We start from the raw sequence: 27879 nt of genomic DNA on the forward strand, positions 1-27879 counted from the left end.
AAATTATCAAGTTGGAATGAATTTGATGGATATATGTTCGATGATGTTTTTTACATATTTTTATATTTAATTAAAATTATTAATTATCAATCAAAGTTGTATTATTAGTGATCACGTGACATCTCTTAAAACTCTCCATCTGTAAGAATGAGACTGAATGAGACTGCAGTACACATAAGGTTAGAGTTTCAGAAGAAGCTATATTATTTTATATTTTATATTTCAACAAGAAATACAAAACAAAAGATCCATAAATTATAGATCATGAAGATCTTTTAAAATATTTTATATTCTAATTTTTTTCACTCGCGCGGAGCGCGTTTATTTCACTAGTGATACGATAAAGGATGACATTTTAGAAGTTTTCCAAATATGAATGCTAGAAATGGTCTACAACTGAGATAAAAATGACACCGGCTTACATGTATTGCAAAAGAAATAGAGAAATATATAGTGTTTTGATTTAATGAATTTTAAAAAATCTCAATTGTGTCATTGGAATTTAGAATATAATTTAAAATTCTTACTAAATATTATCAAATTTTTTTATCATAATCTTTATATTTATATAAAGGAGGGTCTTCATAGGCTGACGTGGCGGCTTCCAGAGCTCTGCTTCTATTTTTCCTCGATTTCTAGAATTTCACTATCTTTTTTATCAGTGCTCTGAAATTATGAAATTAAACTTCTCCGTTGAAATTGAAAGGTCCACAACTTAATTACTAAGCTTTATTACTTCGGTTGGGAATTCATAAAATCGGAACTATAAAGTTTTAAGCTCCAGTTCACTCCAAAACTAACAATGGCAGTGGCACCCGGACCTTCTTGGGATTTGAAGAATTCTGACCCTAAAGTTGCGATTTCGCTATTTTCTGCTCTTACAAAAATTACACTAATCAAGAAAATCCCAACGGTGCTCTTACCGATTTTATTTTTGGAAGTTTTTGATCGCGCAAGCAAGTCATGGGGCACCAATGGCTACGGCTAATCGGTGTCGACTAGCGGCAGTGTTGGCTCTCCTACAACCGGGAGTGAGGCGATTGGCAACACTCCCCCAGTGATAAGACTTCTATTAGGCTTAATCATATAGATGCTCATGCTGATAATGTTGCATCTCAAGCTACTGACATGTGAGTGCTTAATTTGTTGTATTTTTGAGTGTTTTGCTTTTGCAATTGAGACCGGATTATACGGTGATTTGATTTTTTTTATTAGGATTTGGAGCAATTTTGTCATCATTAGATGGTAATTGTTGAATTTGGAAAAGTGGGTGATTTTTCTTTTGGGTTTTTGGACTAATTGCTAGCGTCTGATCATAAATTTTGCTAATTGTATGCATAAAGCTTTTTGCTATATTCTGAGCTGTGTTGTGAGGAGACAGTGCAGGGGACTCCGCCAATCGAGCATGAAAGGTTTGTGCCTTTGTCATTCTATGTTGCGATAGTAATTTTCTACATATGTTGTTTGATATATAGTTGATGTTTAACCAAGAGTGCCTGTACTGATCAATGGGTGTATTATTTTGTATTGTCGATAGTTTATGAGAAAGTGCAAAGCAAGGGAAGAACTACTTATAACGAGGTCAGTTCATTTTACAGATTGCTTCCTTCTTTTACAATTATGTTCCATACTTGTGCCTAATACATGACTGAATCCTATCAACTGGTCTATGTTACAACAATGTTATATTTTGGCCTCTAAAGTTCGAGCTGCCTATCGGAAAAATTGTTAGTCTCTACTCAAAAATGAAATTTGATTATATTGTCATGTGATTATGGTTCTTTAGCTACAATGGTTGGTTGTTTGGCGTCAAACTTATTCTTTTTCCCTGATTGTGTTGGTCAATTTAGTTTATTATTTTTAGGATTTTGGTTATTTTTTGTGTTTGCTTTATAATATGATTTGGGGGTGTGTGAATATTAGCTTTCTTGAACGCGATGTCTGAGGGTTTTGTTCAATATGATCAAATTGATTGAATTGCTTTGTGATAGGTTGAATTTTTAGCAGATGGGAGATTAGGAATTTGATGAAGTTTTTGTTAACTTTCGCGTGTTGACTTGATTGTTAGGAGCTTGCACGTTCAAGACTTGCAAGTTCAGACCTATTGTGTCCCTGGCCATCTCTAGGCTCTCTGTGGTCAGGAATCAGCGAATTTGGTTTGTTGGATTTAGTCTTATTATTTTCTTAATTAAATTTTTAATAGAAAATAAAATTATAATCTATAAAAATCAGTTTCAAGGATTGTAAAAGGAATAGGATTCTTTTTCAAAAATTAGTCTCATAATCAATATAGAATTGTTGGAATTAGTCTTATAATTCTTAATTAAATTATAATTTAAAAATCAGATTCAAGGATTGTGAAAGGAATAGGATTTTTTTTTTCAAAAGTTAGTCTTACAATCAATATTTTCTTAAGTTTCAAATACATAATATCATCATGCAGTGTTATTTATTTTAATCTTTTGATTTTGGCTATGAATTAATTGTATAAAGTATACTATAGCATATATTCATAAACAGGTCCCCGTGGCCAAATAAGTTGGTTCATATTTCTGTATGTTTTTTTAGGTGTGCATACAGATAGTTCTCGGATCTAGAAGGAAAGGTAGATGGCCATGCTAATAGTGACTGAGGAATTCAAAAGGGTCCTACTCCTATGAGTCACTTGCCTGCTCAAAATCAGAGAGCCCAGAATGGTTTCCTATTGGTTCCACCTGTAGACAATTCACAACAGCATTCTGCATCAGGCCCTGTTGAAGGAAACAAGATGTAAAGAACTTCTTCGATGCAGTGAGTGGCTTGCTTGGAGCATCTTCAGAAGCGGATCCGTGGAGGTGTAAGCTCATCTGAGGCCCTGGCCAGTGGTAAATAGTACTCCCTCCGTCCCATTTTAACTGCGTTTGACTTTTTTACACGTATTTTAAGATGTTAAAAAAATTACATCTAAACATGATTATTTTTTATAAAATTTATATCAAATAAAAGTTTAGAGTCTAAACTTTTATTTGATATAAGAATTGAAATTTTTTATTGAGTGTAGATATTGTTTTTTTACACCTCAATATACGTGTTAAAAAGTCAAACATCAGTTAAAATGGGACAGAGGGAATATACGGTAGCCAAGAGACCTTGAAATGTGAGGATTAGCCAGAGGTGCTGGTGTGCTTCTATTTCAGCAACCTTTGCTGGTTCATAGTAATGGAAATCCTCATCTCATCATAAGTTAATGCTCGGTGGTCCTGTGGATACAAACCCATTTCCCCAATTTAGACTATGTGGAGTTGCTGATAAGAACACCATCTTCCTCAGATTAATGATTTCAGCTCTTTCTTTGGTATTTCACTCTCTGTGTGTTACAACAAGCTTTTACCCGGTCCTTTTAATCTGCTTAGTTGGGCAGGCATGCATTTACATGATTTTACTTTGCTAAAGTGTTTTATATTTTTAAATTTTCTCACTCGCGCGAAGCGCGTTTTTTCCACTTCACATAATAAAAGGATTTTCTTATATTTCAACTAACAATTACAGAATAAAAGGATTCGAAAACTATTGATCATAATTTTTTTTAAATGTCTTACATTCCAACTTTTTATCACTCGCGCGGAGCGCGTTTTTTTCACTAGTTTATTTCAATTGGATATCCCAAGATTCTGTTACATTTTTTAAAATCCAACTTAAATATTCTTGAATTTAATAAATAAATAAAATCTTTTACTCCCTCCGTCCCATTTTAGATGTCACCTTTGATTTTGTGCCGGTCAAATTGATCAAAGTTTGACTGAAATTTATAAATATTTTATCAATTGAATAAATAAAAAAAAATATGTCAGTGGAAATAACTTTTAATCTACTTTGAGATGTAATTTTCAGTTTTTTAAAATAATGAAAGAGTGACTTATAATTTTTGGTCAAAAGTTAATCAATTTGACCAACAAAAATAAAAATGTGACAACTAAAATAGGACGGAGGGAGTAAAAATTTGAATTAAATACGCACGTTTAAAATATATTCGCACCAACTTTTGCACTAACAGAGTAACAGGTCTCTTCCCAACATCAAAATAAAGAAGTGGCGGAGAACCGGCCCATGGGAAGTAACTGGCCCAGACTTTTCGAAAAAGCCTTCTGCAGAGTGTGCTGTTCTCCCATTATTTATTGGAAAAAACTTGATGTTAGAGATATTACTGGAAAAAGTTTTTTTATTTTTTAACAAATAAATTCTACAGAAATTCATCATCCAAAAATTAATTTTTATATATTATTTAATTGGAAAAAAATATTATTACTATACCTGAATTGTAACCTAGCCTGAACCGTCCTCACCTAAAGAATAGTACTTTCACTAAACGGAACATATAATATAGCTGGACAAGCTATGATTTATCGATAAGATTGGAAAACAAATATCATACTAAAAATAATTAGTTCACTCTTAATTACGGATCAAATTGAAAAATAAATAACATACTAAATATAATTAATTAATTTGTTTTCTGATGATTTAACACGAAGAATTTAAAGAATTCTAATATTGAAAACAAAATCAATGATATACTCATCGATCCAAATTGTACCAACATCTATCACAGTTGATTTTATCACATAAATCATTGTTAGATTGGTGTTCAGAATGTCTCCTAAAAGCATAAGGACCGGCACCTCAACTATCACATGCTGGAAAATAATTATAGACATGTTGAACAACCTTTAACCGCGAAAGGTAATTATCACAGGCGATTTGGCCCAAATTTTTCGAAACCCAAAAATATTAATAGAATCACTTTCAACACATTGGATCCAATATAAAATACACCCAAATACAACTCTCGGATTTGACGCATTCTATCCTGAATCCAAAAATATTAATAGAATCATTTACAACATATTCATTGTGGAATACACCCAAACACAACTAACGAACACGTAATGAAACACTCTAGAATGAGAGACAAAATAAATAGAAATACAAACATAAAAAAAAGATTTTAATAGGAAAAAATCAATGGGGCTATTTGGCAGACAGAAGCAGAAGCAGCTTCTGGCTTCTGCTTCTCTTGACATGTTTGTGTAAATAAGTAGAAGCACTTTTAAGAAGCTGAAAATGCTAACTTCTCTCTCACAGCTTCCACTTCTATTCCAAACACTTTATTAACTTATTTACTTCTTACTTCTACTCTACTTCCTTAGTTTAAGCAAGAAGTCACTTATTTTAAGTTAACCCAAACAGCCCCAATGATGTCACTTTAACAAACTGTATCACACAAAATTGAAGAAGGCGCAAAGAAAACTACTCCCTCGGTCCCATTTCAGTTGTCACATTTGGTTTTGTACCGGTCAAATTGACTAAGTTTGACTGGAATTTATTAATATTTTATGAATTGACAAAATAAAAAAAATATATCAACGGAAATAACTTTTAATCTACTTTAAGATGTAATTTTTCAGTTTTTTAAAATAAATGAGTGAGTGACTTATAATTTTTGGTCAAAACTTAGTCAATTTGATGAACAAAAATAAAAACGTGACAACTAAAATGGGACGGAGGGAGTATCAAATTTCATTAGCGTTTTTCTTAATTTACATATAGACTGATTGTCAATTATATACATTGAGGGAGATCTAGATGGTTCAAGAAAATGTTTCAGGCTAAACTAACTAACAAGCTAGTACCCGCACTATTGATATTATTAGTATCTGTAACAGGTTTAAAGAAAAAAATCCAGAAAAACAACTCACTTTCAACTGCATGAGGAGAGAAACAAGAGTAAGAGAACAATTCAGCATCTTTTCTACGGCAGAACCGACAAATTTAAATAAAATCATCTAAGAGATGAGTACAATAAGAAGCTACAGTGCAAATTAGCCCATCACAGAAATACTTTATTTTTTTTGTTGCTAAATGAAACTGAAAATGTTATTTATAGCCGGCAAGTGTCATGTCATCTGCCGAAATATTTGAAAAGTGCAACTTAGCCATCTTCATTAATAAATCATATTGCCAATTTAAGTTCGGCAAGCTGATTCTGTGGCTACAAATGCCCATGTCCTAGACTCCTATCCATTACAGACAGACTTGCAACAAGGAGAGTCATGTATTATAAATATGCTCTGAGTCTATAAGTAAGTTGCAGTGTGATTATTGATTAATCATGGAGTTGCAGCAGCATGTATTGGTCGTGCCATGCCCGGCACAAGGCCATGTCACGCCGCTCATCAAACTGGCGTACAACTTGGCTTATCACGGGATCAAGGTCACATTTGCCAATTCTGAATACATTGAAGCAAAGGTTCTTGCTGTGATATCTGATGTAGACAGAGAACAATGTCCAATAACACTAGTCGCCTACTCAGACGGATTGGACTCACACCCTGAACAAAGATACGGACAAGGGTTGATGGATGGCCTTAAGAAATACATGCCAGCCAATCTGGAAAAGTTGATCAAGCAGATCAATCACTCGGATAACAAGGAGCCACTTACTTGTGTCATAGCTGATCTGACAGTCGGATGGTCACTAGAAGTTGCCAGGAAAATGGGGCTTAAACAGGTTGCAGTTTGGCCTGCAGGACCTGGTTGTTTGGCCTTGGCACTTCGTATCCCAAAACTTATAAAAGAAGGAGTCATAGATGAATATGGTATGTGGACTGTCATTTACGTTCTTGATTCAGTGACAGACATGGTTGATCTTTTTCTGTATGTTTAATTTCTGCAGGTTCAGCAATTCAAGATGAGCTCATCTGTATATCAGAAGAAATTCCTGGGCTGAAAAGCAGCGAGCTCACTTGGAACCGTTCTGGTGATTCAGCTGGACAGAAATTTCTATTTGACATTGCTCTAGCTACCAAACAGGCTGCTGAAAGTGCTAGCATCATTCTATGCAACACCTGTGATGAAATTGACTCATCCTCCTGTGCCTTGGTTCCTAACATCCTTCCAATCGGTCCACTACCTGCGATGAAAAACTTAAATCCTTCAATTGGAACTTTTTCGTCTCAAGATTCGTCATGTTTAAGCTGGCTAGACAAACAACCTTCAAACTCGGTCATTTATATTGCTTTTGGCAGCACAGCACTGTTTTCCCAGAAGCAGTTTGATGAAATAGCACTTGGTCTTGAACTATCAGGGCAATTGTTTTTATGGGTTGTACGATCAAACATCGTCAACAGATCATCAGCTGAATTCCCTGATGGCTTTCTGGAAAGAACATCCAGCCGGGGAAAGATTGTTGAATGGGCGCCTCAAGAAAAGGTTCTTGCTCATACTTCAGTTTCTTGTTTCGTTTCACATTGTGGATGGAACTCAACAATGGAGGGAGTGAGCCACGGGCAACCATTTCTGTGCTGGCCTTATTTCTGGGATCAATTTCAGAACAAGAGCTATATCTGTGACGCGTGGAAAGTTGGTCTGGAACTCAAGTACGACGAAGATGGGATCATATCCAGGCATGAGATCAAGACTAAGATTGATCAACTATTAACTGATGATGGTATCAAGGCAAATGCATTGAAGCTGATGGGGGATGCCAGAAAGAGTGTAAATGAAGGGGGCTCTTCGTACCAGAATTTTGAAAGCTTGATCAAGTACCTAAAAGCCTGAATTCATCAAAGATGCTTGTTGCTGCTTTGTTGTCGTTACTTAAAGTTACAAATGGCGACAGCCCTTCATGTTTAGGCAGTCTAGCTTGATTTTCCATCGTCAACTTGTTTTTTACTTGTCTTCTTCATTTCCCATGTCAGTAAGAAGCTACAGTCGTGGGTTTTTCCGAACGTTGATGGTTTTTCTTTGATCGAGGTTGATGGTTTTTCTTTGATCGAGGTTAATGGTTTGAAGGATGTTCTGATGTTTTACTACTGCAGTTTCTCATTCCAATCATTATACTAAAAATCGGTCGTTAATCGCGATTAATCCATAGCCTGTAAATGGTCAAACTGATTAAATCCACGATTATTCAATTAATCATTCGATTAATCAATCTCCGACAAATCCAATTAATCTCCGATTAATCCTTATTTCGGGGGATTAAGTCCGATTCCCGATTCCCGATTCTCGGTTTTTAAAACACTGATTCCGGTACGATATTTTAGTCTTCGGAGGACAGAATATAACTTTAAAGACAGCAAAACAATGCAAAGTTTAAGAACGAGAAAATATTGTGTAGCAAATGTATATACTACCTGAACATTGTGCCATAAAGATTTTGAATGAGCTGCCTCATTCATTGAACTGTGGTTCTTTCTTCTAGTTGAAGTAGCAGAAGGTCTATTTCATTTGAATGACTTCTGTGTGGCGTGTGCGACTGTGCAAGTGATAGCCAATATGTGTGTGTTTTACTTGGGAACGAAAGAAGAAGAGTTTGAGTACATACAAGTATAACAGAATCCAGGCGATCCGTCCTTGAAAGAAAAGGCATGAAGGAGTTAAACTGCAGCAGCTATCGGTTCACCAGCTACTTTCTCTTTAACTCTCAAGTTTTTGAATGAAACTTAACATATCTATGCCCTCAAGGGTCAGAACAAAATTGTAGGTTACACTATCTTGAACATATCAATTTATACTAAACAAAATAGCAACTTCCTATTAACCACACACAATTTTACTTCCTGGGAATTTCATGAAGGAATTGATGACTACCTAGGAAATACAACTTATCATGGAAGTTAATTCCTATATACACACATCTGATCATTCCAAAAGTATATGAAAATAAGTAACATTGGCCTGAACGCGAACACCTAATCCAACAGTTAAGAAATCACATTCTTGAAAAGGGACACTTCTATATCTTAAATTATGTCGTGATTATATGTGAAAATTCCAGTCAAATAATAGAAATTTAAGTTGATTTTTATAACATCTGTATAGTTTAGCCAGAACCTAAAAGGGAATTTTGGGCAAACTTACAAGATAATATAGATTAAAGAATCTGGATTATGATCGCGAACAGTAAGGGCATAGCTGATGGCCATCCAACAAGTCAGTCGAAACAGTCACCCCAAACTAGACCTTGTCACCTCATATGCCAAAAAGCATGCTGCATTTGCAGGAACACTTCGAGCCATGGCAGGACCAAAACCTTTGTACAGCCCTTTGGCACCTTCTGAAGCTAAGATCTTTTTAAAAGCATTAATTGAGCCAGAATATTTTGGATTTTTGTAGTCATCAACCTGAATCGCACTCTTCACCACATCAGTAGGGTATACAAATATCCAAAATGCTCCTCCAGCAAAGCCTCCTGCTAACATTAAAGAGCCTCGTCCCAGTTTTGATGTGTCTTGACCTCCTGCTATGTATTGCTTTAGGCCTTCATATACACCAAACATAGCAGCATTTCCTGGAATTTCACGCGCCATTGTTGGCACCAATCCCTTGAACAGACCCTTCATACCTGCTGATCGAAGAACATGCTTTGCTACATCCATAGGTCCCCCATACTTTACTGCAACGCCAGATGAGCCAACATCTGCTAGTGCGCTCTGGGCTTGCAATCTGCATTCATAGAAATTTATCAGCGAATAAGCAATATGGAAAACCCTGACATTATCCATAAATAGTTAAATGCAAATTGAAATTTGTAAACAAGCTACGTAAAAAGAGGGACAGCTATGCAAGTAAACTGTAATTACTGATTACGGGACAGTCCAGACAGGTCAAATTCTTTAGATGCAGAGAAACAAACATATGCAATAACACGCAATAACAAACCCATGAACGGCATTAAAAGAAGTAAGCATTCCATAACCAGCAGTTTTATCTCCTGACCTGCACTTGATCAATTCAGTTGGGCAGGCCAAGAAGGAGACAGCAACTCCAGCCCCAGCTCCACAAACAATTTGCTGTTCAATTGTCAGCGGAGAACCAGGTGCTGACCTTAAAAATGCCTCCATCTGTCCTCTTACTGAGAAAAGTACGGCGTTGAAAGCTGCAACAGTAGCAAGTGGGGCGCCCATACCTTTGAACAGCCCCCCTGCACCTTCAGCTGCTACAGTCTTTCTCACGGCATCTATTGCTCCAGAGAACTTAGGAGGCTGACCAGGTAGTGGCACTGGTTGGCTTTGCAGTTTGACCTTGATGGTGTCGAAAGGGTGCCCACATATCAACTGTGCTGCTCCTCCAACTGTGCCAGCAGTCAAGTCCTTAGCCACGTCACCCATCTGCACAAACCGCAGATACCAACGCAAAAGAAATGAACTCAGCTGCAACCACTTACATATAAAAATAAACGATCAATCTTTAAGGAACTGAAGAGGCTTATTTTCTTGTAAACAAGATGTCAGCAGCACCCAAGGACCTACATTTAAATGTAAACAAAAACAGAAAAGAAATGGAGCACATGAGGACACAACAGTGGCTGTCTTGGTTGACTAGATTTCTCATCATTAGCTATGCTCAGGCAGTAATACAGTGAGCATCACATTCACACATTGGGAATTTTATTTTATTTTATTTTTTATTTTTTTGGGGGGTGGGGGGGGGGGGGGGGGGATTGATTCTGAACACAAGTATGACAAAACTTTTGAAGCAGTTCCTTGCACAGTGATGATTTTTGATATTACAAAGCTGTAAACCTTTAGATAACCATCTAGATCATGTTATGAAGTCTAAAAATCAGGGTCTGATAATAACTACGATGTGTTTAATAACAGTAGAGTAATATGAGCAAAAGTGAAGAAACCAATCAACCATGTTGGACTGAAGTTTTCATTTCAAAAAAGATTTGTGCACGCCTTCATAATCGTTAAAGACATTTTATATACAACTAGAAATATCATAAATACAATACTCATATATAAGATTGTACTCAAAAATAAAACTTGCACTAAGACTGAGAAAATTATTAGCCTCCAATCACACTGGAAATTAAGAATCACCAGAAAGGAGCTACATCCGACATCTATTAAAAAATGAAGAGAAACTGGTGAATGCAGCACCTCTTTAAAATAATAATGTTTGAGTCTTCCATGTAGCTAAAGTTACATATGTAAGATACATAAGATTGCTTCATTTTCATATAATTAGATTTAACACAGGAATGCATAGATATTTTACATCTCTATCATTGTTTAGGAGGGAGGGTGGAGGTAATACAATAAAATGAGTACAAAATGTACGAAACCAAAGTGCTACTGCAACAATCAACCTCATCATTGAACATCGGGCAGGGGGGTGGTCAAACTTTTAATTAAATGATCACTTCTTTTAATTTTTCATTTCAACAACCACCAAGTAAGAAAATTGAATAATATACATTGAAGTTTTAAGACAGTTATCAAACAAAATAACTAAGTTTCAGAACACATCAGTCACCAAACACTCCCTCTATGCAGAAGAGAAAGAAGCTATAACAATTTAGCAAAAAAAATAAAGAAAGAAAGAACGAAGCTATAACAAAATGATTGCATCCTAACAAATGCAACCCAAATGTTGAATTTTTGCCACAGCTTAGTGGCAAGGTTCCTTCACCCCTCCCCTACGTGCCCACATTTGGAATCATCAGTCCCCGTTTTCATATGCTTTTAAGTTAATGACTGAAACATACAATATCACGAACATTTTTGCAACCCGTAAATCTTGAAGACAAATCCGTGCTTTAATCACATCACGTCAAACACCAACAAAACACGCGGATAGTCATTGAATAACAAGGAAGTGCGGAGAAATTAAAATTTAAAGAAGCGACAATTATCTAATTAAGTAGGTTGGTAAAAAGATTAAAAAGAAAAAAGAGATTGTAGCATAAAAACTAGCTTGCAATATGCAGAAGAAAAACAAGTAATTGCATATAGAGCAAAAGAATGACAAAAAGATCAAACCTTGAAAAATCTTCAGGGATCTTGAAGAACAGGGTCCCTCAGTTAAATCCAGCCCACTTGTACCAAGTGAATGTGATCTGATACAATGAATAATCATATAAACAAAAAATGGTGAATGAAATGAACATAAAAGTGTTGAAATAACAAAAGAAAAGGGGTCACTAAAGAAACAAAGAAGGAGTTGGTGGATCAGATCATATAGAAAAAAATGAAGAGGGTGGTGGGTAAGACAAGGATTGGAGGTTGGTTGGTTGGTTATAAGTGGATTTCACAGTAAGCACACACTCATGTTCTCTCTCTCTCTAGGTCCCTTCCTCTCTCCCATTCTCCCTCCCTCCCTCCCTCCCTCTCTCCCTTTCCCATCCCTCTTTCTCTTTCTCCCCCTCTCTCTCCGTCCCTCCCTCCATCTCCCTCTCCCTCTCTCTAAAATGAGCAAAGCAATAGCAAATGTATATCACAAATGGGTGTGTGCGTAAGAGGTGGAATGTAACAGTGACAGACTGACATACATGGACGTGGAATCTCCGGTACAAGTGGCGTCCAAAGGCGCGCTCACTGGTGAATAGCGATGCTGATATATATGTGCACGGAGACGTAGATGGAAATGGAATGGAATCTCCACACTTTTATCCCTCGATTTGGTAGTAGTTTTGCAGAGGTTAATTAATTGGTTAAACTTGAAACCCAAACTTAACAAATAATTCCAAATATTGTGCATTTTTTAATTTTCGTGGAAAATTCTATTTTTCACGTGTTAAGCTTTATGTTTTAAGTACACTTTCGTAATTTATTATTTATAATTTAAATTTTAACATCATTTTATTAGTATTTTAGTATTAATGGATTGAATTTTAATTAAATTATATTATATTATTCAACTGACTATATTTTCTCCCGATTACTTGTAATTGGACAAACCCTAATAAATATATATGTGTGTGTATGTGTGTCAGGATTTTAGTACATTTAATCCGAATTTAGTACACATAGATTTAAAAATCAAAAAATCAAAAAATTCAAATCTTTTCAAAACATAGCCGATCGTATAATACTTTTGAAAGATTCAGTAATCTAATCAATCGAATTTCAACGTAATTTTGTAATCTTGGTTTTTTTGACAACGATAACTTTTAAGATTAAAATTAGAAAGGGTTATGTAATGGTTCGTGTTTATATTGAAAAAATAGAACACGTTAAAGTTAAAAATAGTTATATGAAAGTTCTTGTTAAAAGAAAGATATTCAAAATTGTATATTTATAATTTTATTTATAACTTTATAAATAAAGTTAATGGTATTTCTCAAAAAAGAAAAAGTTTCGCCAATTATACTCGGGCGTGAAATTTCGCCTTTTCCTCGAATATCCGCCAATTATGAAATCTAGTCCTATTCTCGACCTCTACTTAACTAAAATTGAATAAATCATATTATAAATAACTAGCTTTTAACCCGTGCGAAGCACGGACGGGTATATAATTCGTAATTTATTATTTATAATTTAAGTTTTAACATCATTTTATTAGTATTTTAATATTAGTAGATTGAATTTTAATTAAATTATATTATTTAACTGACTATATTTTCTCCCGATTAATTGAAAATGAACAAACCCTAATATATATATATATATATATATATATATGTGTGTGTGTGTGTGTGTGTGTAGGGTTGCACTCCACACAGAACACTTTAAAAAAAGAACAACACAGAACACTATTATAACACTTTTTCTTTCATAAAAAATGATTTGTTATGATTATAATTACATTTTTAAGCACTAACTAAACTTAATATATGATATTTAACATCCAAATCTATCCAAATTATTAATATGAAATATTATAGAATCCAGAACATGATCCAAAACAGAATCCATAATAGAATCATGTATATATGCTTTACATGACTAATATCACATAGAATCATATTATTTTTAATTCATAATTGTTGTTAAACATGCTAGATACTATTATTATTCATAATAAATGGTTAATTAGCTTAAAGTTAGAATTTAATTCAAGTTTTAGATGAGATTCTATGTTTGATTCTAAAGTGTTCTTCTTTGTTCTTCTTTTAAGGGTGTTCTGTTTTGAGCAATGCCCTATATATGTATGTATATATATATATATATATATATATATATATATCAGGATTTTAGTGCATTTAATCCGATTTTAGTACACGTAGATTTAAAAATAAAAAAAATCTAAAAATTCAAATCTTTTCCAAATATAGCTAATACCTTGAAAAGATTTAGTAATCAAATCAATCAAATTTCAACGTAATTTTGTAATCTTGGTTTTTTTTTGACAACAATAACTTTTAAGATTAGAGTTAGAAAAGGTTGTTTATATCAAAATAGAACACGTTAAAGTTAAAAAGAGTTATATGAAGGTTCTTGTTAAAAGAAAATATTCAAAATTGTATATTTATAATTTTATATATAACATCATTATAATTTTATTAATGAAATATTATATGATAATGGATTGTTAGGAGTGTTTTTAGTATTTGAAACTGTTTAACAATATAATACTAATAGACTCCACATTTATAGAGTTATAGTACCAAAAGGACAGTACCAAACCAAAAAATATAACTAAAACCTTGGACTACAAATTATACCCATCTTGGCTTATTATAGTATAGTATAGATATATAGAAATTTGTTCACTTCGATCACATATATTACTTTTTTCTAAATATAATATCAACCACTAATATTTGCTATATTTGAACAACTTTTGTAAACTTGTAGTAAGATTTTCGTCATTTCGCCCGCTATTAAAACGATAATTTTAACTAAGGCCTTCACATGTACTCTAAACTTTCCTCCATCTCAATTTCACTACAGTCACAGCTCAAAATCAAATCTCCCTGATTTGATGGCTTCTTCTTGCTACTTTTGTTCTTAATACTTTCGTATGAGATCTGTCCGATTTCTAACTTCTTTATGATTTTAATTGTCTAAATTGTCTAAATAGATTATTATATTTCGTAACCTTTCTGATGAACATAAGATATGATTTTAGTTAAATATCAATCAGATGACTCATTGCAGTCCGATAACTCAAGTTGGTCATTGATTGAAAAAGTGTCTCAAATGAGTTACTCATTTAAAAATTTGTATCAAAAATATCACTATATCGTTAGTCGAAATTATGAAAATTTTATATATTGAGTTTCGCACATTTTTTATGAATGGTATTGCATCCAAATGAAAGGTACCGAGTTCTACTATTTTAGTTAATATTGTTAGATTTTTAAAATTTTATCAACTATTTATTTTTAATTTTTTGATTGTTTTATATGATTTAAATAAAAATAAATAGTTGATCAAATTTTAAAAATCTAAAAATATTTGCTATAATAGTAGAACTCGATACCTTTCATTTGGATGCAATACCATTCATAAAAAATGTACGAAATTCAATATATAATACTTTCAGAATTTCGACTAACGATAGAGTGATATTTCTGATACAAATTTTTAAATGGGGAACTCATTTGAGTCACTTTTTCAATCAGTGACCAACTTGAGTCATCGGGCTGCAATGAGTCACCTGATTGATATTTAACCCGATATGATTTCTTTTTGAAATATATACGTGTGTGGTACTTAGTTTGGTGTGGTCTTTATAAACCAAATAATCTAATATTGGATTATAAAATTAATGAATGGTTGATTATTTAGGGAGGGTCATGTTCAAGAGAGAACCATTAGAGAGAACTCATAAAACCCTTATCTTATTTCTAATATTAGCTAGGGTTCTGTAGCAGAACTTAAATATTAGTTAGCGTTCTGCAGCAGAACTTCATATGAAAAAAAATGTCAATATCTATGTATTATATTTTTAAATTTTTTATGAACACACACAACAATGGGAAAAACGTGAAAAAAAACATGTATTTAGATTTAGATCCTAAAAATTTATTTAAAATTTAGGGTTCTGCAACAAAACCTTATGGTTCTATGGTTCTATTTTAAGGGTAGGTTCTCTCTTGAGCGCAACCCTATTTGGAGAATAGAATATATTCACTAACTATCGTGTACTTCTCTATAATAATTCTTGAATTACAAATCTCTTTACTGTAAATAGGACTGCAATACCATCATGTACCTCGGTTTTATAGCTTCGTGCTTAGCAGAATCACCGAACCGTCCATTATCGTCTTCAATTATGTTTAGAGGTTATTTGCAGAACAATTAATTATAATTGTCATCATTATCTTGCAATTTCATTGTATGCATATGTACGATATGCAATGGATGTGCTGAATAATCCATTATAATTGTCATCATTCTCTTCAACTATGTTTAAGAACAAAAATCAATCACACCAATGGAGGTGTAGCACGATGAAGGTTGTTGAATTTAAGATGAAGAAGAAGAATGAAAATCGATAATGAACGAAGTTGGCAAACAATTACATAGATGGACATAACTATTGCATAATACAGAGGGATACATAAAATATAAAATCATAACTAATGTCCTTAATTATAACTGGTGATCCGTATTTTATACGTTATAACCAACATTCGCCCACCAAACATAATTTAAAAGTAATCAAAGGAGAATAATAAGGATCGTTACATTAAAAATAATGAATAACCAAGATGGCTGATCACAACACTACAATGAAAACGTGGTCTACAAGGAAATTTACTCTCGCATATCTCATTTTCATTGACATAATTTTAAACACAATTTTAAATCAGAATGCAATTTTATTCAAATCTTGAAATAATCAGTAAAATACAAAATTTCAATTATTCAAAATGGGTTGTCAATTTTTTTTTCATTCTAATATAGGAATATATAAAGGTTCATCAATATCCCTCCTCCCCAATTGGCGGAGAGATGCTTTCTCTCCACAGTCTTCGTCGCGGTCATTCAATCTGTTGATACAAATCTCTTGAACCAGTAGTATGATATATGTAATGTAATTAACACTGTAGTCGTATGTTTGGATCTCTGTTCTTGTTGGGATTGAAAGGGAAACTAAAGCTGAGAGGTGTGTTAAAACATAGAGTTGTACTAATCACATGTCTATATTGCTACGGGTTCTAAACTCGAGAAAACTCTCGGCGATCACTTTCCCGAAGGCAACGTTATTTTGGTCTTGAGAATTTTGGTAATACTTGCTATTGCAACTCTGTTTTTCAGGTTTTTCTTCGTTTTTTTGTTTGTTACTTTCATTTTCTGATTTATTTTGAGTGGAATTACGAAAAGGTGTTGACTTTAATTTTGTTTGTTTGTTTAATCCTTGTGTTTTGTTTGGTTTTGGTGTTTTTGGTGATTTTTCGTGGTACAAATGAGACGCTTCGTTGTTCGTTTCGCATATGATGAGGCAACCTGACCGATAGCATAGTGGTAGAGGTCGATGGTGGCAGTGACGGCGGTTTCGGGATGGGATCCGGTTTCAGAAAGGAAAACGCTAATTGTGCCTTAATTGAGGGCGTTAATTGTGCCTCGTAATTGAGGTCGTTAATTGTGCCTCCTAATTGAGGGCGTTAATTGTGCATCGTAATTGAGGGCGTTAATTGTGCCTCCTAACTGGGGGCGTTAATTTTGCCTCTTTATTGGGGGCGTAAATTGTGCCTCTTTGGCGTAAATTGTGCCTCTTTATTAAGGGTGTAAATTGTGTCTCTTTATTGAGGGCGTTAATTGTGCCTTAATTAAGGACATTAATATTTTATTATTATGCCTCAATCACGAGCTTAATTGCCTCAATCATGAGTTATCATGATTGTGAGAATATTTTAATGTAATCTATTAAATATTCGACTTATATTTTTCTTGGTTCTCTTGTTTTATTTTCAGTATTCTTAAAAGAAGACCGGTTTTTCTTTTCGGACATTAAAGTTTTATTGTCTAAATTTTCCCGGTCATCTTGCATGTCCGACGGTTAGATAATAAGCTTTCTTGAATAAAAAAATTATCACGATGAATTGCCGATTCTCGTTGAGATTTATTCTCATTTTCAAGAAAAAAAAAAAATTCAAAACGTAATATCTCATTTCCATTGACACGAAAACTCCCTGTCATCTCAAATTCCAAAACAACCTTCGTATTGCCCAAAAAACCAAAAAATAATTTACCGGAAAAGGAAAAAAAACCCAAAATGAAGTTACAAAACCGAAAAGTGGCCCGTGTTTAAAAACAAAGACCTAGCTAGCACCGAGCCCAGACGCATCGAGACATTCGATTCATCGATTCCACCAGGTTCGCGCACACTCTCTCTCTCACACAGACACACACTATTATCTTAGACTGCTGTTGATGTGTAATTGAGCTTCATTGTAACGTAATTCAACCTATTTTCTTTATTGTTCAGTGACGTGTATTATTATTACCAGATATTCATCTTAACAGATTCTAGGTCATTGATCAATTCTTAGGATTGCAATTGCTGCTCAGTTAGGGTTTAGTGTTTACAACATTTCTGCTGTTTTGTTGTTAGGTTTTGTTTGTGTTATAGTTCAATTAATTTCAACTTACAGCCTTTGGAAGCGAATCGGTTTTGTAAATTACTCGTTTACTTGTTTCGAGTTGTCGGTACTTTAGGAATGCAGATTCTGAGATTTATTTAATGAAACAAGTAATGATTGTTGCGATATAATTATCGAGTTTTTATTTTGTAGAATTGTTTGTGTACGATGTATTAAGATGTGGCAAGATGTCATGTAGCAATTAGCTTGTGCCACAAATTGTTTTCCTAAGTTAATTCAAATGTAGGTTTCCTGCATAATTGAGTATGAGGTTGGGCCTAGAATCCAGCACCTTGATTTGAAAGAGCCTAGCTACTCTCGAGAAATTCTCCGCTGGAGTGATATTGATAATAACGAGGAAATGATTATTCCCTTATTCCACGATAAAGTGTTGACCAGATCTGGCCCAATGTAGAGCGGATTTGTATGGGTTTTAGCCCGGAGCTTAAAGCCAGTTATACTTTAAACTAAAAATTGTCTATTTGTGTAATAAGCCAAAAACTGACTTAAAGTTAAACATAAGCTAAAAACTATTCAATATCGGAATTTGGTAGGATGTACTTTTTTGAACAACTTATTTTATTTTTATGATTTTTTTAATAAAAGTCAACTTCATCACTCAAACGAATAGCATATGAAATTTATTTTTATTATTACATTTTTAATAACTTAGAAGTCACCTATGATATAAATTACCAAATAGACAATTTAAGTTGTGCACTTGTCACATTAAGTCACTATAAGCCATAACTCATATGTCATTTTCATAAGTTTACCCAGATGGGCTCGTAATAATTTTGGTATAGTGGTATTTGACTTTGGGCGATTTACTTCCAAAGGCTCTAAGTTGTAATAAATTGAACTATAACATTAGTTTGTGATGAACTGAACTATAACATTAGTTTGTAATGCTAACTACATGCTAATTGATTTCGTCTGCTTTGGACTTTGTTTATTTGATTTTCTGTTAATTTTTGTTACGTAGTCAGAGTATGAGTAAAATTGTTGATTTTGTTATTTAGTGCTTTTCTTTATGATTTGTGCCTAAACTACTGAGTCCTCTTGCACTTGGTGGTTGTGTATTTTCTTGACACCTATGCTTTTGTGGGAGTACACTTGCAGTTTTACCAAGGAGTAAATATTTTTAATATGGTACAGAAACATATAACTGGCATCACTGCAGTTGAATGTCAGGTGTATACGTTGTCTCCATTTATAAATCTCAATGAAATTAGTGCAACTGCAAATACATATTCGTGCAGCAAAACTATGCTGAATACTGCTGCGAAATATTTTCTAGGACGAGGTTACTGCAGAATAATCTCGGAGTACATATGATTTACGACAGTTTATGTTAACTTCACAAATAGGACATCGATATTTTGTTAAACTATTGAAAAACAAACTTTTGGAAAGAAATTGTCATAATGGTTGTCAAGCAATTATAAGGCTCTAGCTTACTTAATATCTTACTTATCCAACTTATTGATCAATGTCATTCAACTTGTATATGCCAAAAGTTAAAACTCCTTTTTGTGATACTAAAGGCTGTGTCATTTGACCATTCTAACTCGCCAATGGAGATACATTGTTGTTTTCTGCTTCCACTAATTACTTGATTGTTCAAAGTATGTTGTACATGTGAAAAGAATATCTAATTTCTATGTAGGTTGACGGTGTTACCCACATGCTATTAGTTAGCGACAAGGAGATGCAAAATAAAGAGGACCTTCCAGCTAATGCAACAGTAGATGTGGTGACATCTGGTAAGGCATCTGAGATCGATGACTGGGAAACTATCAAGGACAATGACATTATGCAGCAGCAGTCAGCAATATTAGCTGAAGAAGCTGAGAAAATTCAATATGTTGGTGACAAGGTATGGTGATTTTTGATCATCAAGTGTTATTTTGTCAGGACCTCCTGAGAACATGTTTTTGGTATTTTTTTGTATTTGAGACGAATAAACAGTAAGATAACAAGAGAAACTACAAGAATGAGCCGAGAGATAGAGAGATTCTAAGAGAACAGGAGCTTAAAGAGATAGAATGGGGTTAGAAACCCTAGAGAGAGAAAGGCAGATCAGTTATGGAGAGAGAAAGAGAATTGATGGAAATCATTCCATTTCATATATTCAACATAATCTCCAAGTACATGGCTTAAGCAACTATTTATAGACCATGAACTCCGTAACCAAGTCCAGAATAGTAAATGACTCTCTTACCCTTACTAATACTGTTACCCTATACTACTATATTTTACTACTAAGCTAATTCCTGACATATTTACAATACAAGCGGTATAACTTCTTTTGCTTTTCAACCGATTGCAAGTCCTATATGCTCTCCCTTTGATATCGCTCTACGCTCACTTGAGTAGCATGTGGAAATTTAACGGGTTTACTTTCAATTATGGAACTGAAGAGGAGGTTAAGGAATGGCCTACTTGTTTTATCTTATAAATTTTTTCCTTGTGATTAGATAAGAATGAGGAACCTCACGGACTTGTCAAGGGTTCTTATCTTCTTGTTTTGAGTTATAACTTATAACTTTGCTAAAATTAAGGAACTTGGTGAACCTATTACTTTTTCAGGAGTGAGGAACTCTTTGAATCTATTACTCTATGGTTGAAAAATATCTATACATCTTAAGCCCATGGCTTTTGTACTTGTGTCAGGTTTTCTATTATTTATATATCCTTTTGGCTTTTGTACTTGTGTCAGGTTTTCTATTATTTATATGTCCTTTTGAAGGATTTTGATGTAGATAATTTGATTTACGGACAACTATAATATATTACATCACTAGTTGATTTTATTTTTTAATTGAATCAACATTCAATAGTAACTCACTTCTTTCTTTCACACCTGATACAGGTATTTTTATGCGAATAATAGAACACACTATTTATAGATAAAGAGAAAATATCGATTGAACTTTATCACTCTTTCACTCTTACTGTAGTTCCAGTGATGCTTGCCAGTTGTATCATTTAACTATTTTGAGTAGGTTACTTTTTAACTCAAAAGTCTACACTGAGGTTGAACGATTTTAACCCAAATTAGGTGGATGATTTTAGCCCAAATTAGAATATCTAAACCTTACATGTTAATGCTTTTTTTTACTATTCTAGAAATAAATGCCACCAAAACTGCAAGGCTATACTGGTTGAATCTTAAGGGGAGGCAAATGTGTGCTTAAGTATTTAAATTCCTTGTAATTGATTTTACCCCCAAAAATCCATATATGTCTTTTACATGCAACTTTATATTAAACATACACAGGCTTAACTTCCTTTTTTATGTCCTTGATGCAGTTTTTAGAACTATTTAACCAATAAGTTTTAACTTTTCTAGATTGTAAAGTTAATATTAATACTCTTAATTCTGTCCTTAACCTTTTCTGACTCGAGTAAAACAACGTCCCAACATTTTTAATTGCAATTCCATAATATATCCAAAAAACCTCACAAAACATTGATGGAGTCTGGCTGCAAGACCCCAACACAACTTAATATAGCAAAAACTAAAAAGGTATGTTGATTGATGCAGTTCAGTCTTTTTGAATAACATACAAAAAAAATGGAAGTCTCTTTGCCTTTTCTCCTACAACTTCAACTTACTTCCCAAACCAAGAAAGACCATAGGTTCACTGAGATATATCATTAGTTATGCTTTTGGTATATAAAATTGTAGATTAAATATTGTCATTGTCCTTTTGTTATACAGGTTTATGTGAACCTACAACTTGTTGGCTATACGTACAACTCTCTGTCAAAAATTTAATCTCACACTTACTGTAGCTTACGCCCTGCTCCCGAGTTATAATTAGGGAGGAAAGCAAGTGAAAGTAAAGGTGCTTTCACTTTCATCCCACTTTTGGAGTGAAACTTTTTTGGAGTGAAAGTGTGCTATATTTGCATTCACTTTCACTTGCTTTCCTCCTTTTAAAAAACTCAGGAGCACAAACAGGAGTGAAAGTTGCCTAACTTTACTTCATTTTCACTTGCTTTCCTCCCTAATTATAACTTGGGAGCAGGGCGTTAACAAGGATTTGACTGACATACTGGTTACTTTGTTTAAAAGGGGATTGGAAGGGTGTGGTGAGCTGTAGGTTAAAAAAAAATCCCGAGAGAGAGGGGGAGAGAGGGGGAGAGAGGGGGGGGGGGGGGGGGGGAGCAAAATGTGTGGGACCAGATAGGTAGAAAGATTACCGAAGATTGAACATCAGGTTATAGATGGATTTATGCACTTTCAGTTTTACACTTTTTGTGATATAAACTAATTGTGTATACTGGCTGCAGGAACCTGTATCATCATTAGCAGCTGAGTATCAGTCAGGCAGCGCTATATTATTGGAGAAAATAAAGGTTTCATATTATTTTTCTAAGTATCCCTAGTTTTGCTCTCTTGTATTCAGTGGTTCTCAAATTGTAATTTGTATTTGATATTTAATGAAGGTGCTGAATGAGCAATATGCTGCCCTCAGGCGGACAAGGGGAGACGGGAACTGCTTCTTTCGAAGCTTTATGTTCTCTTATCTTGTATGTGCTGTGTTTACGATTTTTGTAGATTTTCAGACTTTTACTTGTGTTGTTATTGATTGTGTACTTTCAGTTAATTACAAATCATTTGTTGCCAAAATAAGGAGCATATTTTGGAAACACAAGACCAAGTGGAAGTTGATCGTGTTAAAGCCAGTGTTGAGAAATGCAGAAAGACCCTTCTAGATTTGGGATATACAGAGTTTACTTTTGAAGATTTTTTCGGGGTAAAAATGATTATATGCTTTTCTGTGATATATTGTGCAATCTGGTTATATTGTGGTGCTGTGTTTTGATTGTGAGTGGTAGTGTGATCTGATTGTTTTTTGATCTTCAGCTACATATGATTTGTGACATAGCAAAGGTTGCTTTTAAAAATAGGGCAGTTGTCTAGTTGATGACTATAATTTGATACTATATAATTGAATCTTATTTGTTTCCTGTTGCGTACAGTATCCACATCACCACATGTCATATCCAAGCTGATAGCTTCCCCACCCATGCAATATTATTATAGTTAATCTTAAAGCAAATTCATAAAGTATCTTCTCCATTTTTCTTAGCGATTTTTCCCATAAAGTATTGTTTGGATACTCGCACAAAATAATAATATTTAATATATTTATAAATTACAATTTAAGAATATCTTAACAAACATAGAGCTTTCTACAACCATCTTTTTTATTTGCTGCACAGCAATCATATACCTAGTTTAAATGTCCGGTGTTTGGAGGTTCTCATTTAGATGGTTATCCTCCTGGCAGAGTATCTTCATTTTGACAACAAACGTTACTCCAAAGCTAATGAGCTTTCTAGACAGCATCTTGACCTAGATTCTTAAAATATAATAGGATCTGACATCTTAATAAGCACACATCACTGGGAAATTGCCTATTTATGTGATGCTTTATTGCACCACTTTGTGTACACATTGATGGTAAATTATGTCTTTTGATCTATTTGGCAGATGCGAGACTGGATCATTTCTTAAATAGATGGTTAACCATGTCTTTTGATCTATCTGGAGACTGGGTCATTGGTTATTGAAAGATGCACCGTAGAAATACTAATTTCTAGAAATGACCTTTGTATGTCCAATTCCACATGTTTTTTGCATCATAATATGTAGCCAAAGATACATGAAGTCTGCATTTTAACTCACAATAGTAATTGGTTAGAAGATAAAAGTGACTGCAGTGAAGATTAGAATTAAGGGACTATTGGGGGAATTTACCACCGTTGCAGTTGTTTGTAAGTTTACTAATGAGTAGAATGCAGTTTCTTATATTTCCTGCTCTAGTAAAATTCATATGAGCCATAGGGAAAATTTGAATAGTGATACATGCATATGGTTTTATTCTGTAGCTGGCTGCAATTGATGACAGATGTGATTGTTATCAATTAAATGTATTGCTTATTTTCTAAATTGGGGCAGTCACTGAAGTATTACACTTGATTAGTATTTGATGCGTGGAATGTTGTCAATAATATTCAGACCAGCATGTTTGTGCAAAAATAAGAGTTGTTCATCATATAACCGTAGATTTTTTATTTTTGTTTGCATGCGTGTGTGTTTGTGTACACGAAGATGGGAAAATGGGTCAAAATGTGTTGGTTTGAGAAATAAATAGATTGAGTGTGGATGTTTTGATATCCTGTTCTTACCGTCCCTGTAAGATAAATCTGTCACTCCTTTTGGTGAAGGTTTTTGCCTTCCAACTCTTGGACTATTAAGTAATCGACGGTCTTTTGGTGTAAATTGCAGTTATTCATTGAGCAGCTAGAAAGTGTTTTGCAAGGGAATGAAGGTTCCATAAGGTTCGTAGATGTTACCATCAATATTCTATTTTATTGCACCTATAAGAAAAGCGGTTTACGAGTGAGATTGACTGTGTTTTTGTTAATTAGGATTGTAGCACTTGCCCATTATTGCTTTCAATTTATTTGTTTTGGTCTCAGTCAGGAGGAGTTGGTAGCGAGATGTCGAGATCAGTCAGTATCTGATTATGGTGAGGATAACAACTAAAGAACATTTTCAACACAAGTTTCTTGAAAAAGATATCTAAGGTTTAATTGCTATCAATAATCTGTTTATATTTAACATGGTCTATTGGATAGTTGTGATGTTCTTCAGATTTGTAACCTCTGGTGAAATAAAAAGACGGTCAGAATTTTTCGAACCTTTCATAATGGGATTGAGTAATGCGACAGTGGAGCAGGTTTGTTTCAATCTATAAATGTGTGTCTTATTATATTTTCTACAGTCCTGCAGAGTATATGGCCATTTGTGATCATTTACATTGTATGCAGCATAGCTATATCCTTTGGTAATCATAACACTGCATACTGGCTGGCTGTTTGTAGATAACTGTATTTGTAATTGAAAAGAAAATTAAATCCAAGTTGTGTGGTTCTATTCTTATGAACATATAATCATTAGTTTTTTGAACGAAGCTGAATTTTTCCGTAACATTACTTGTTAACCTGTGTTCGGGGTTATGGAGGGATATAGTTTGTCCATAAACAAGATTTCACATCAATAATAATATTAGAACTTATAATGACTTAAATTGGTGTATATAGCTTTTCCTTATTAAACTTATTTTTATATAGTTTTGCAAGTCTTCAGTGGAACCAATGGGAGAAGAGAGTGACCATGTTCATATAACAGCCTTATCAGATGCATTAGGTGTGCCTATACGTGTTGTCTATCTCGATCGGAGTTCATGTGATACTGGTGGCACCAGTGTAAATCACCATGATTTTATTCCTACTTCTGAGGCACTCCCGAGCACTGCCAGTGGTGGATCTGAAGCGAGCAAGCCATATATCACTCTGCTCTACAGGCCAGGCCACTATGACATTTTGTACTGCAAGTGAGTTTGTAATTTGTTGTAGGTGACTCGGGGAACGAGGGTTTCTTTCAAACTGTTGCAACTTCTTGGTTCTGATGAAGTCTTATCCATGATTTAAATTCATTTTATCATGCCACCAACCAAAATGAAATAACTTTGCAGCAATGTTTTTTATGTATCAATACAAGGGAGCCCGTTTATGATCCGAATTATATCGTTCTTGTCGTAAAGTTAGCTATGTAAACAATTTTAGATATGTGCACATTTAATATGTATATGGATATCCCTACTTGAATCTCTTTTTTTATAAATGATGGAAGCTCCTGTTTGGATAGATATTGTCAACCCTCGGAAGAGGGGGATGGTTATTTTTCATTGCATGTGCGCTTGAGTTAAATCTTTGTAATTGACCGAAAAATGCATTAGTATTATTTGTTGTAATTGTTATAGTGTCATATTACCAATTTATCGGTATATGGAAGCAGTCTTATTTGCCACTAGACATTTTTTAGGGGTTATCTGTCTATTTAGACAAATTTGTAGGATCAATGTGTTAATAACCTATTGTTCTCCCTCTCTTTATATATATGAGAGGGACTGACAACAATCAGTAATATTAACTTTGGCTTAATGTCCTTTGCATAAGAAAAAAACGTTGGCTTGATGTCAGAGTATAGGATAGATGTCGAACATGGTACGTTGGCTTAATGTCAGAGTATAGGATAGATGTCGAACATGGTATTGATGTAGAAGTCATATTTTAAGAACAATTGTGGTAGCTGATTACGGAATTAAATACATATAGGGTTGTCATATTACTAATTTATCGTATATGGAACTATGGAAGTAGTGTCATTACCCTCCTACTTATTTTGAGTTGCAAACCAGCCAAAGACTCCATAATCCATTTAACCCTGTCCTTTTCACATCCTGCTCTTCTTTTCTTTTTTCCTAGAGAGTTCGAGCTTAGTAAGTATTATATTTGTGTAATGAATCAATAAAAGTAAATTGTCGTCCCATGTAATACTTAACGTCTAGTCGTCTAGTCATGCAAATAGACATGCATTATTAACAAAGCACCATTCATTAACACACCAACAAATTGTAATGAAGATCAAGCTCTAAATATCTTGAGCATAGAAATCAACAATCTCTTTGAGATTAAGCTGAAACAAAGAAGAATAGTCATTGTGCATCAACCACAGCATGTGCTCAAACAATATGACATCCACATCTACAAAGACCTCCTCTCTACCCCGTCTTGCAGAATCATCATTATCAGCTGCACTTTCCTTGTTATCATTCTTTCTAGCCAGATCAATCAAGACCCTGAAAGGGTTTTCTTCCAAAACAAGGGGATCCACCAAGAACTCCTTCCTTTCCTTCCCCACCACGACTTTAACCCGACCATCATAATCCCCAACGGATGATAAAGTCCGGTAGCCTAGGCGCGACTGCCTTCCTAATACTGAATGTGTCAGAAAAACTAAACAGCCCATCGTTATTTGAAGTTGCTCTAGGGAACTGTTAGTTGGTCAAGATATGTGTGAAGGATAACATGAGAATGAGCATGCATTTTGTGTTTAAGTGTATTTATAATAATCTAGGTGAATATGTATGATTACCTAACAAACTGGATGCTTTGCACTATAGTTGAATGGGGTTTTGGACTATGTGTTGTGTGTGCATGTACTGCTTGGTTTGAGAGTCAAAGATTTGAGTTTTATAAAGGGAGGGAGCTTTCTGGGGTTGTCACTGGATTGGCCTGCTAGGCTAATACTTTATCATTTGAGTGTTTATATAACCATCAGTGCCTAATTTTAAAAACCGGTTAATTTGAATATTCGTTATCAGGTTTGGTAAATGGTAGTAATACAAGTGGTTCCTTTTTAGGTACATTGTTTATTTTCTTATCATGGGAATACTTTATTGTCGTCCGAGAGAGATGAAATTAACATTGTAACTAGAGCGTTCTAGTATATATCCATGTCAAGAGTAGTGACTAGTGAGTAAGAATTATGGCAAGAATCAACCCATTATCTGTGGTTTCTTAAACTATTCAAACCATAACTCTGTATCACATGCCGGTTTCAGTTTGGATAGGATTAAAATCGGGTCTAACCTTGCGGATTGTGTGGTTCAATCCGGACCGTGACTAGTGATCACCCTAGCATCAAC

At 34.1% G+C, this 27879-nt stretch overlaps 4 protein-coding genes across 6 annotated transcripts; 2 read left to right on the plus strand and 2 right to left on the minus strand.

Annotated features, from left to right (window-relative positions):
* The first annotated feature begins 6015 nt into the window (after window positions 1-6015).
* LOC108193341 (UDP-glycosyltransferase 83A1-like) lies at window positions 6016-7850 on the plus strand. The gene is made up of 2 exons (XM_017359946.2): window positions 6016-6635; window positions 6713-7850. Exons 1-2 carry the CDS (start codon window positions 6149-6151, stop codon window positions 7594-7596), a joined length of 1371 nt encoding a protein of 456 aa, XP_017215435.1. The 5' UTR covers window positions 6016-6148; the 3' UTR covers window positions 7597-7850.
* An 834-nt stretch (window positions 7851-8684) lies between these two features.
* LOC108193342 (mitochondrial carnitine/acylcarnitine carrier-like protein) lies at window positions 8685-12462 on the minus strand. Of its 3 annotated transcripts, none has more exons than XM_017359947.2 (4): window positions 12320-12462; window positions 11811-11887; window positions 9760-10151; window positions 8685-9486 (listed from the first exon to the last, which is right to left on the minus strand). In XM_017359947.2, the coding sequence occupies exons 3-4, from the start codon at window positions 10149-10151 to the stop codon at window positions 8988-8990; spliced, it is 891 nt and encodes a 296-aa protein (XP_017215436.1). In that variant the 5' UTR covers window positions 11811-11887; window positions 12320-12462; the 3' UTR covers window positions 8685-8987. The 3 variants fall into 3 exon arrangements, with proteins under 3 accessions (XP_017215436.1, XP_063937819.1, XP_063937818.1); XM_064081749.1 differs by having other exon boundaries at window positions 9760-10288; XM_064081748.1 differs by having other exon boundaries at window positions 12316-12418.
* A 5394-nt stretch (window positions 12463-17856) lies between these two features.
* On the plus strand, window positions 17857-26000 carry LOC108193356 (OVARIAN TUMOR DOMAIN-containing deubiquitinating enzyme 1). The gene is made up of 9 exons (XM_017359962.2): window positions 17857-18038; window positions 19974-20183; window positions 22607-22672; window positions 22763-22846; window positions 22951-23073; window positions 24612-24664; window positions 24806-24855; window positions 24965-25065; window positions 25460-26000. The coding sequence occupies exons 2-9, from the start codon at window positions 19992-19994 to the stop codon at window positions 25724-25726; spliced, it is 936 nt and encodes a 311-aa protein (XP_017215451.1). The 5' UTR covers window positions 17857-18038; window positions 19974-19991; the 3' UTR covers window positions 25727-26000.
* An 822-nt stretch (window positions 26001-26822) lies between these two features.
* Window positions 26823-27200, minus strand: LOC108195706 (uncharacterized). The gene has a single exon (XM_017362678.2). The coding sequence runs from the start codon at window positions 27198-27200 to the stop codon at window positions 26823-26825; it is 378 nt and encodes a 125-aa protein (XP_017218167.1).
* Between the last annotated feature and the right edge of the window lie 679 nt (window positions 27201-27879).

This window comes from Daucus carota, chromosome 7 (assembly GCF_001625215.2).
Source record: "Daucus carota subsp. sativus chromosome 7, DH1 v3.0, whole genome shotgun sequence".
Classification (NCBI taxonomy): domain Eukaryota; kingdom Viridiplantae; phylum Streptophyta; class Magnoliopsida; order Apiales; family Apiaceae; genus Daucus; species Daucus carota.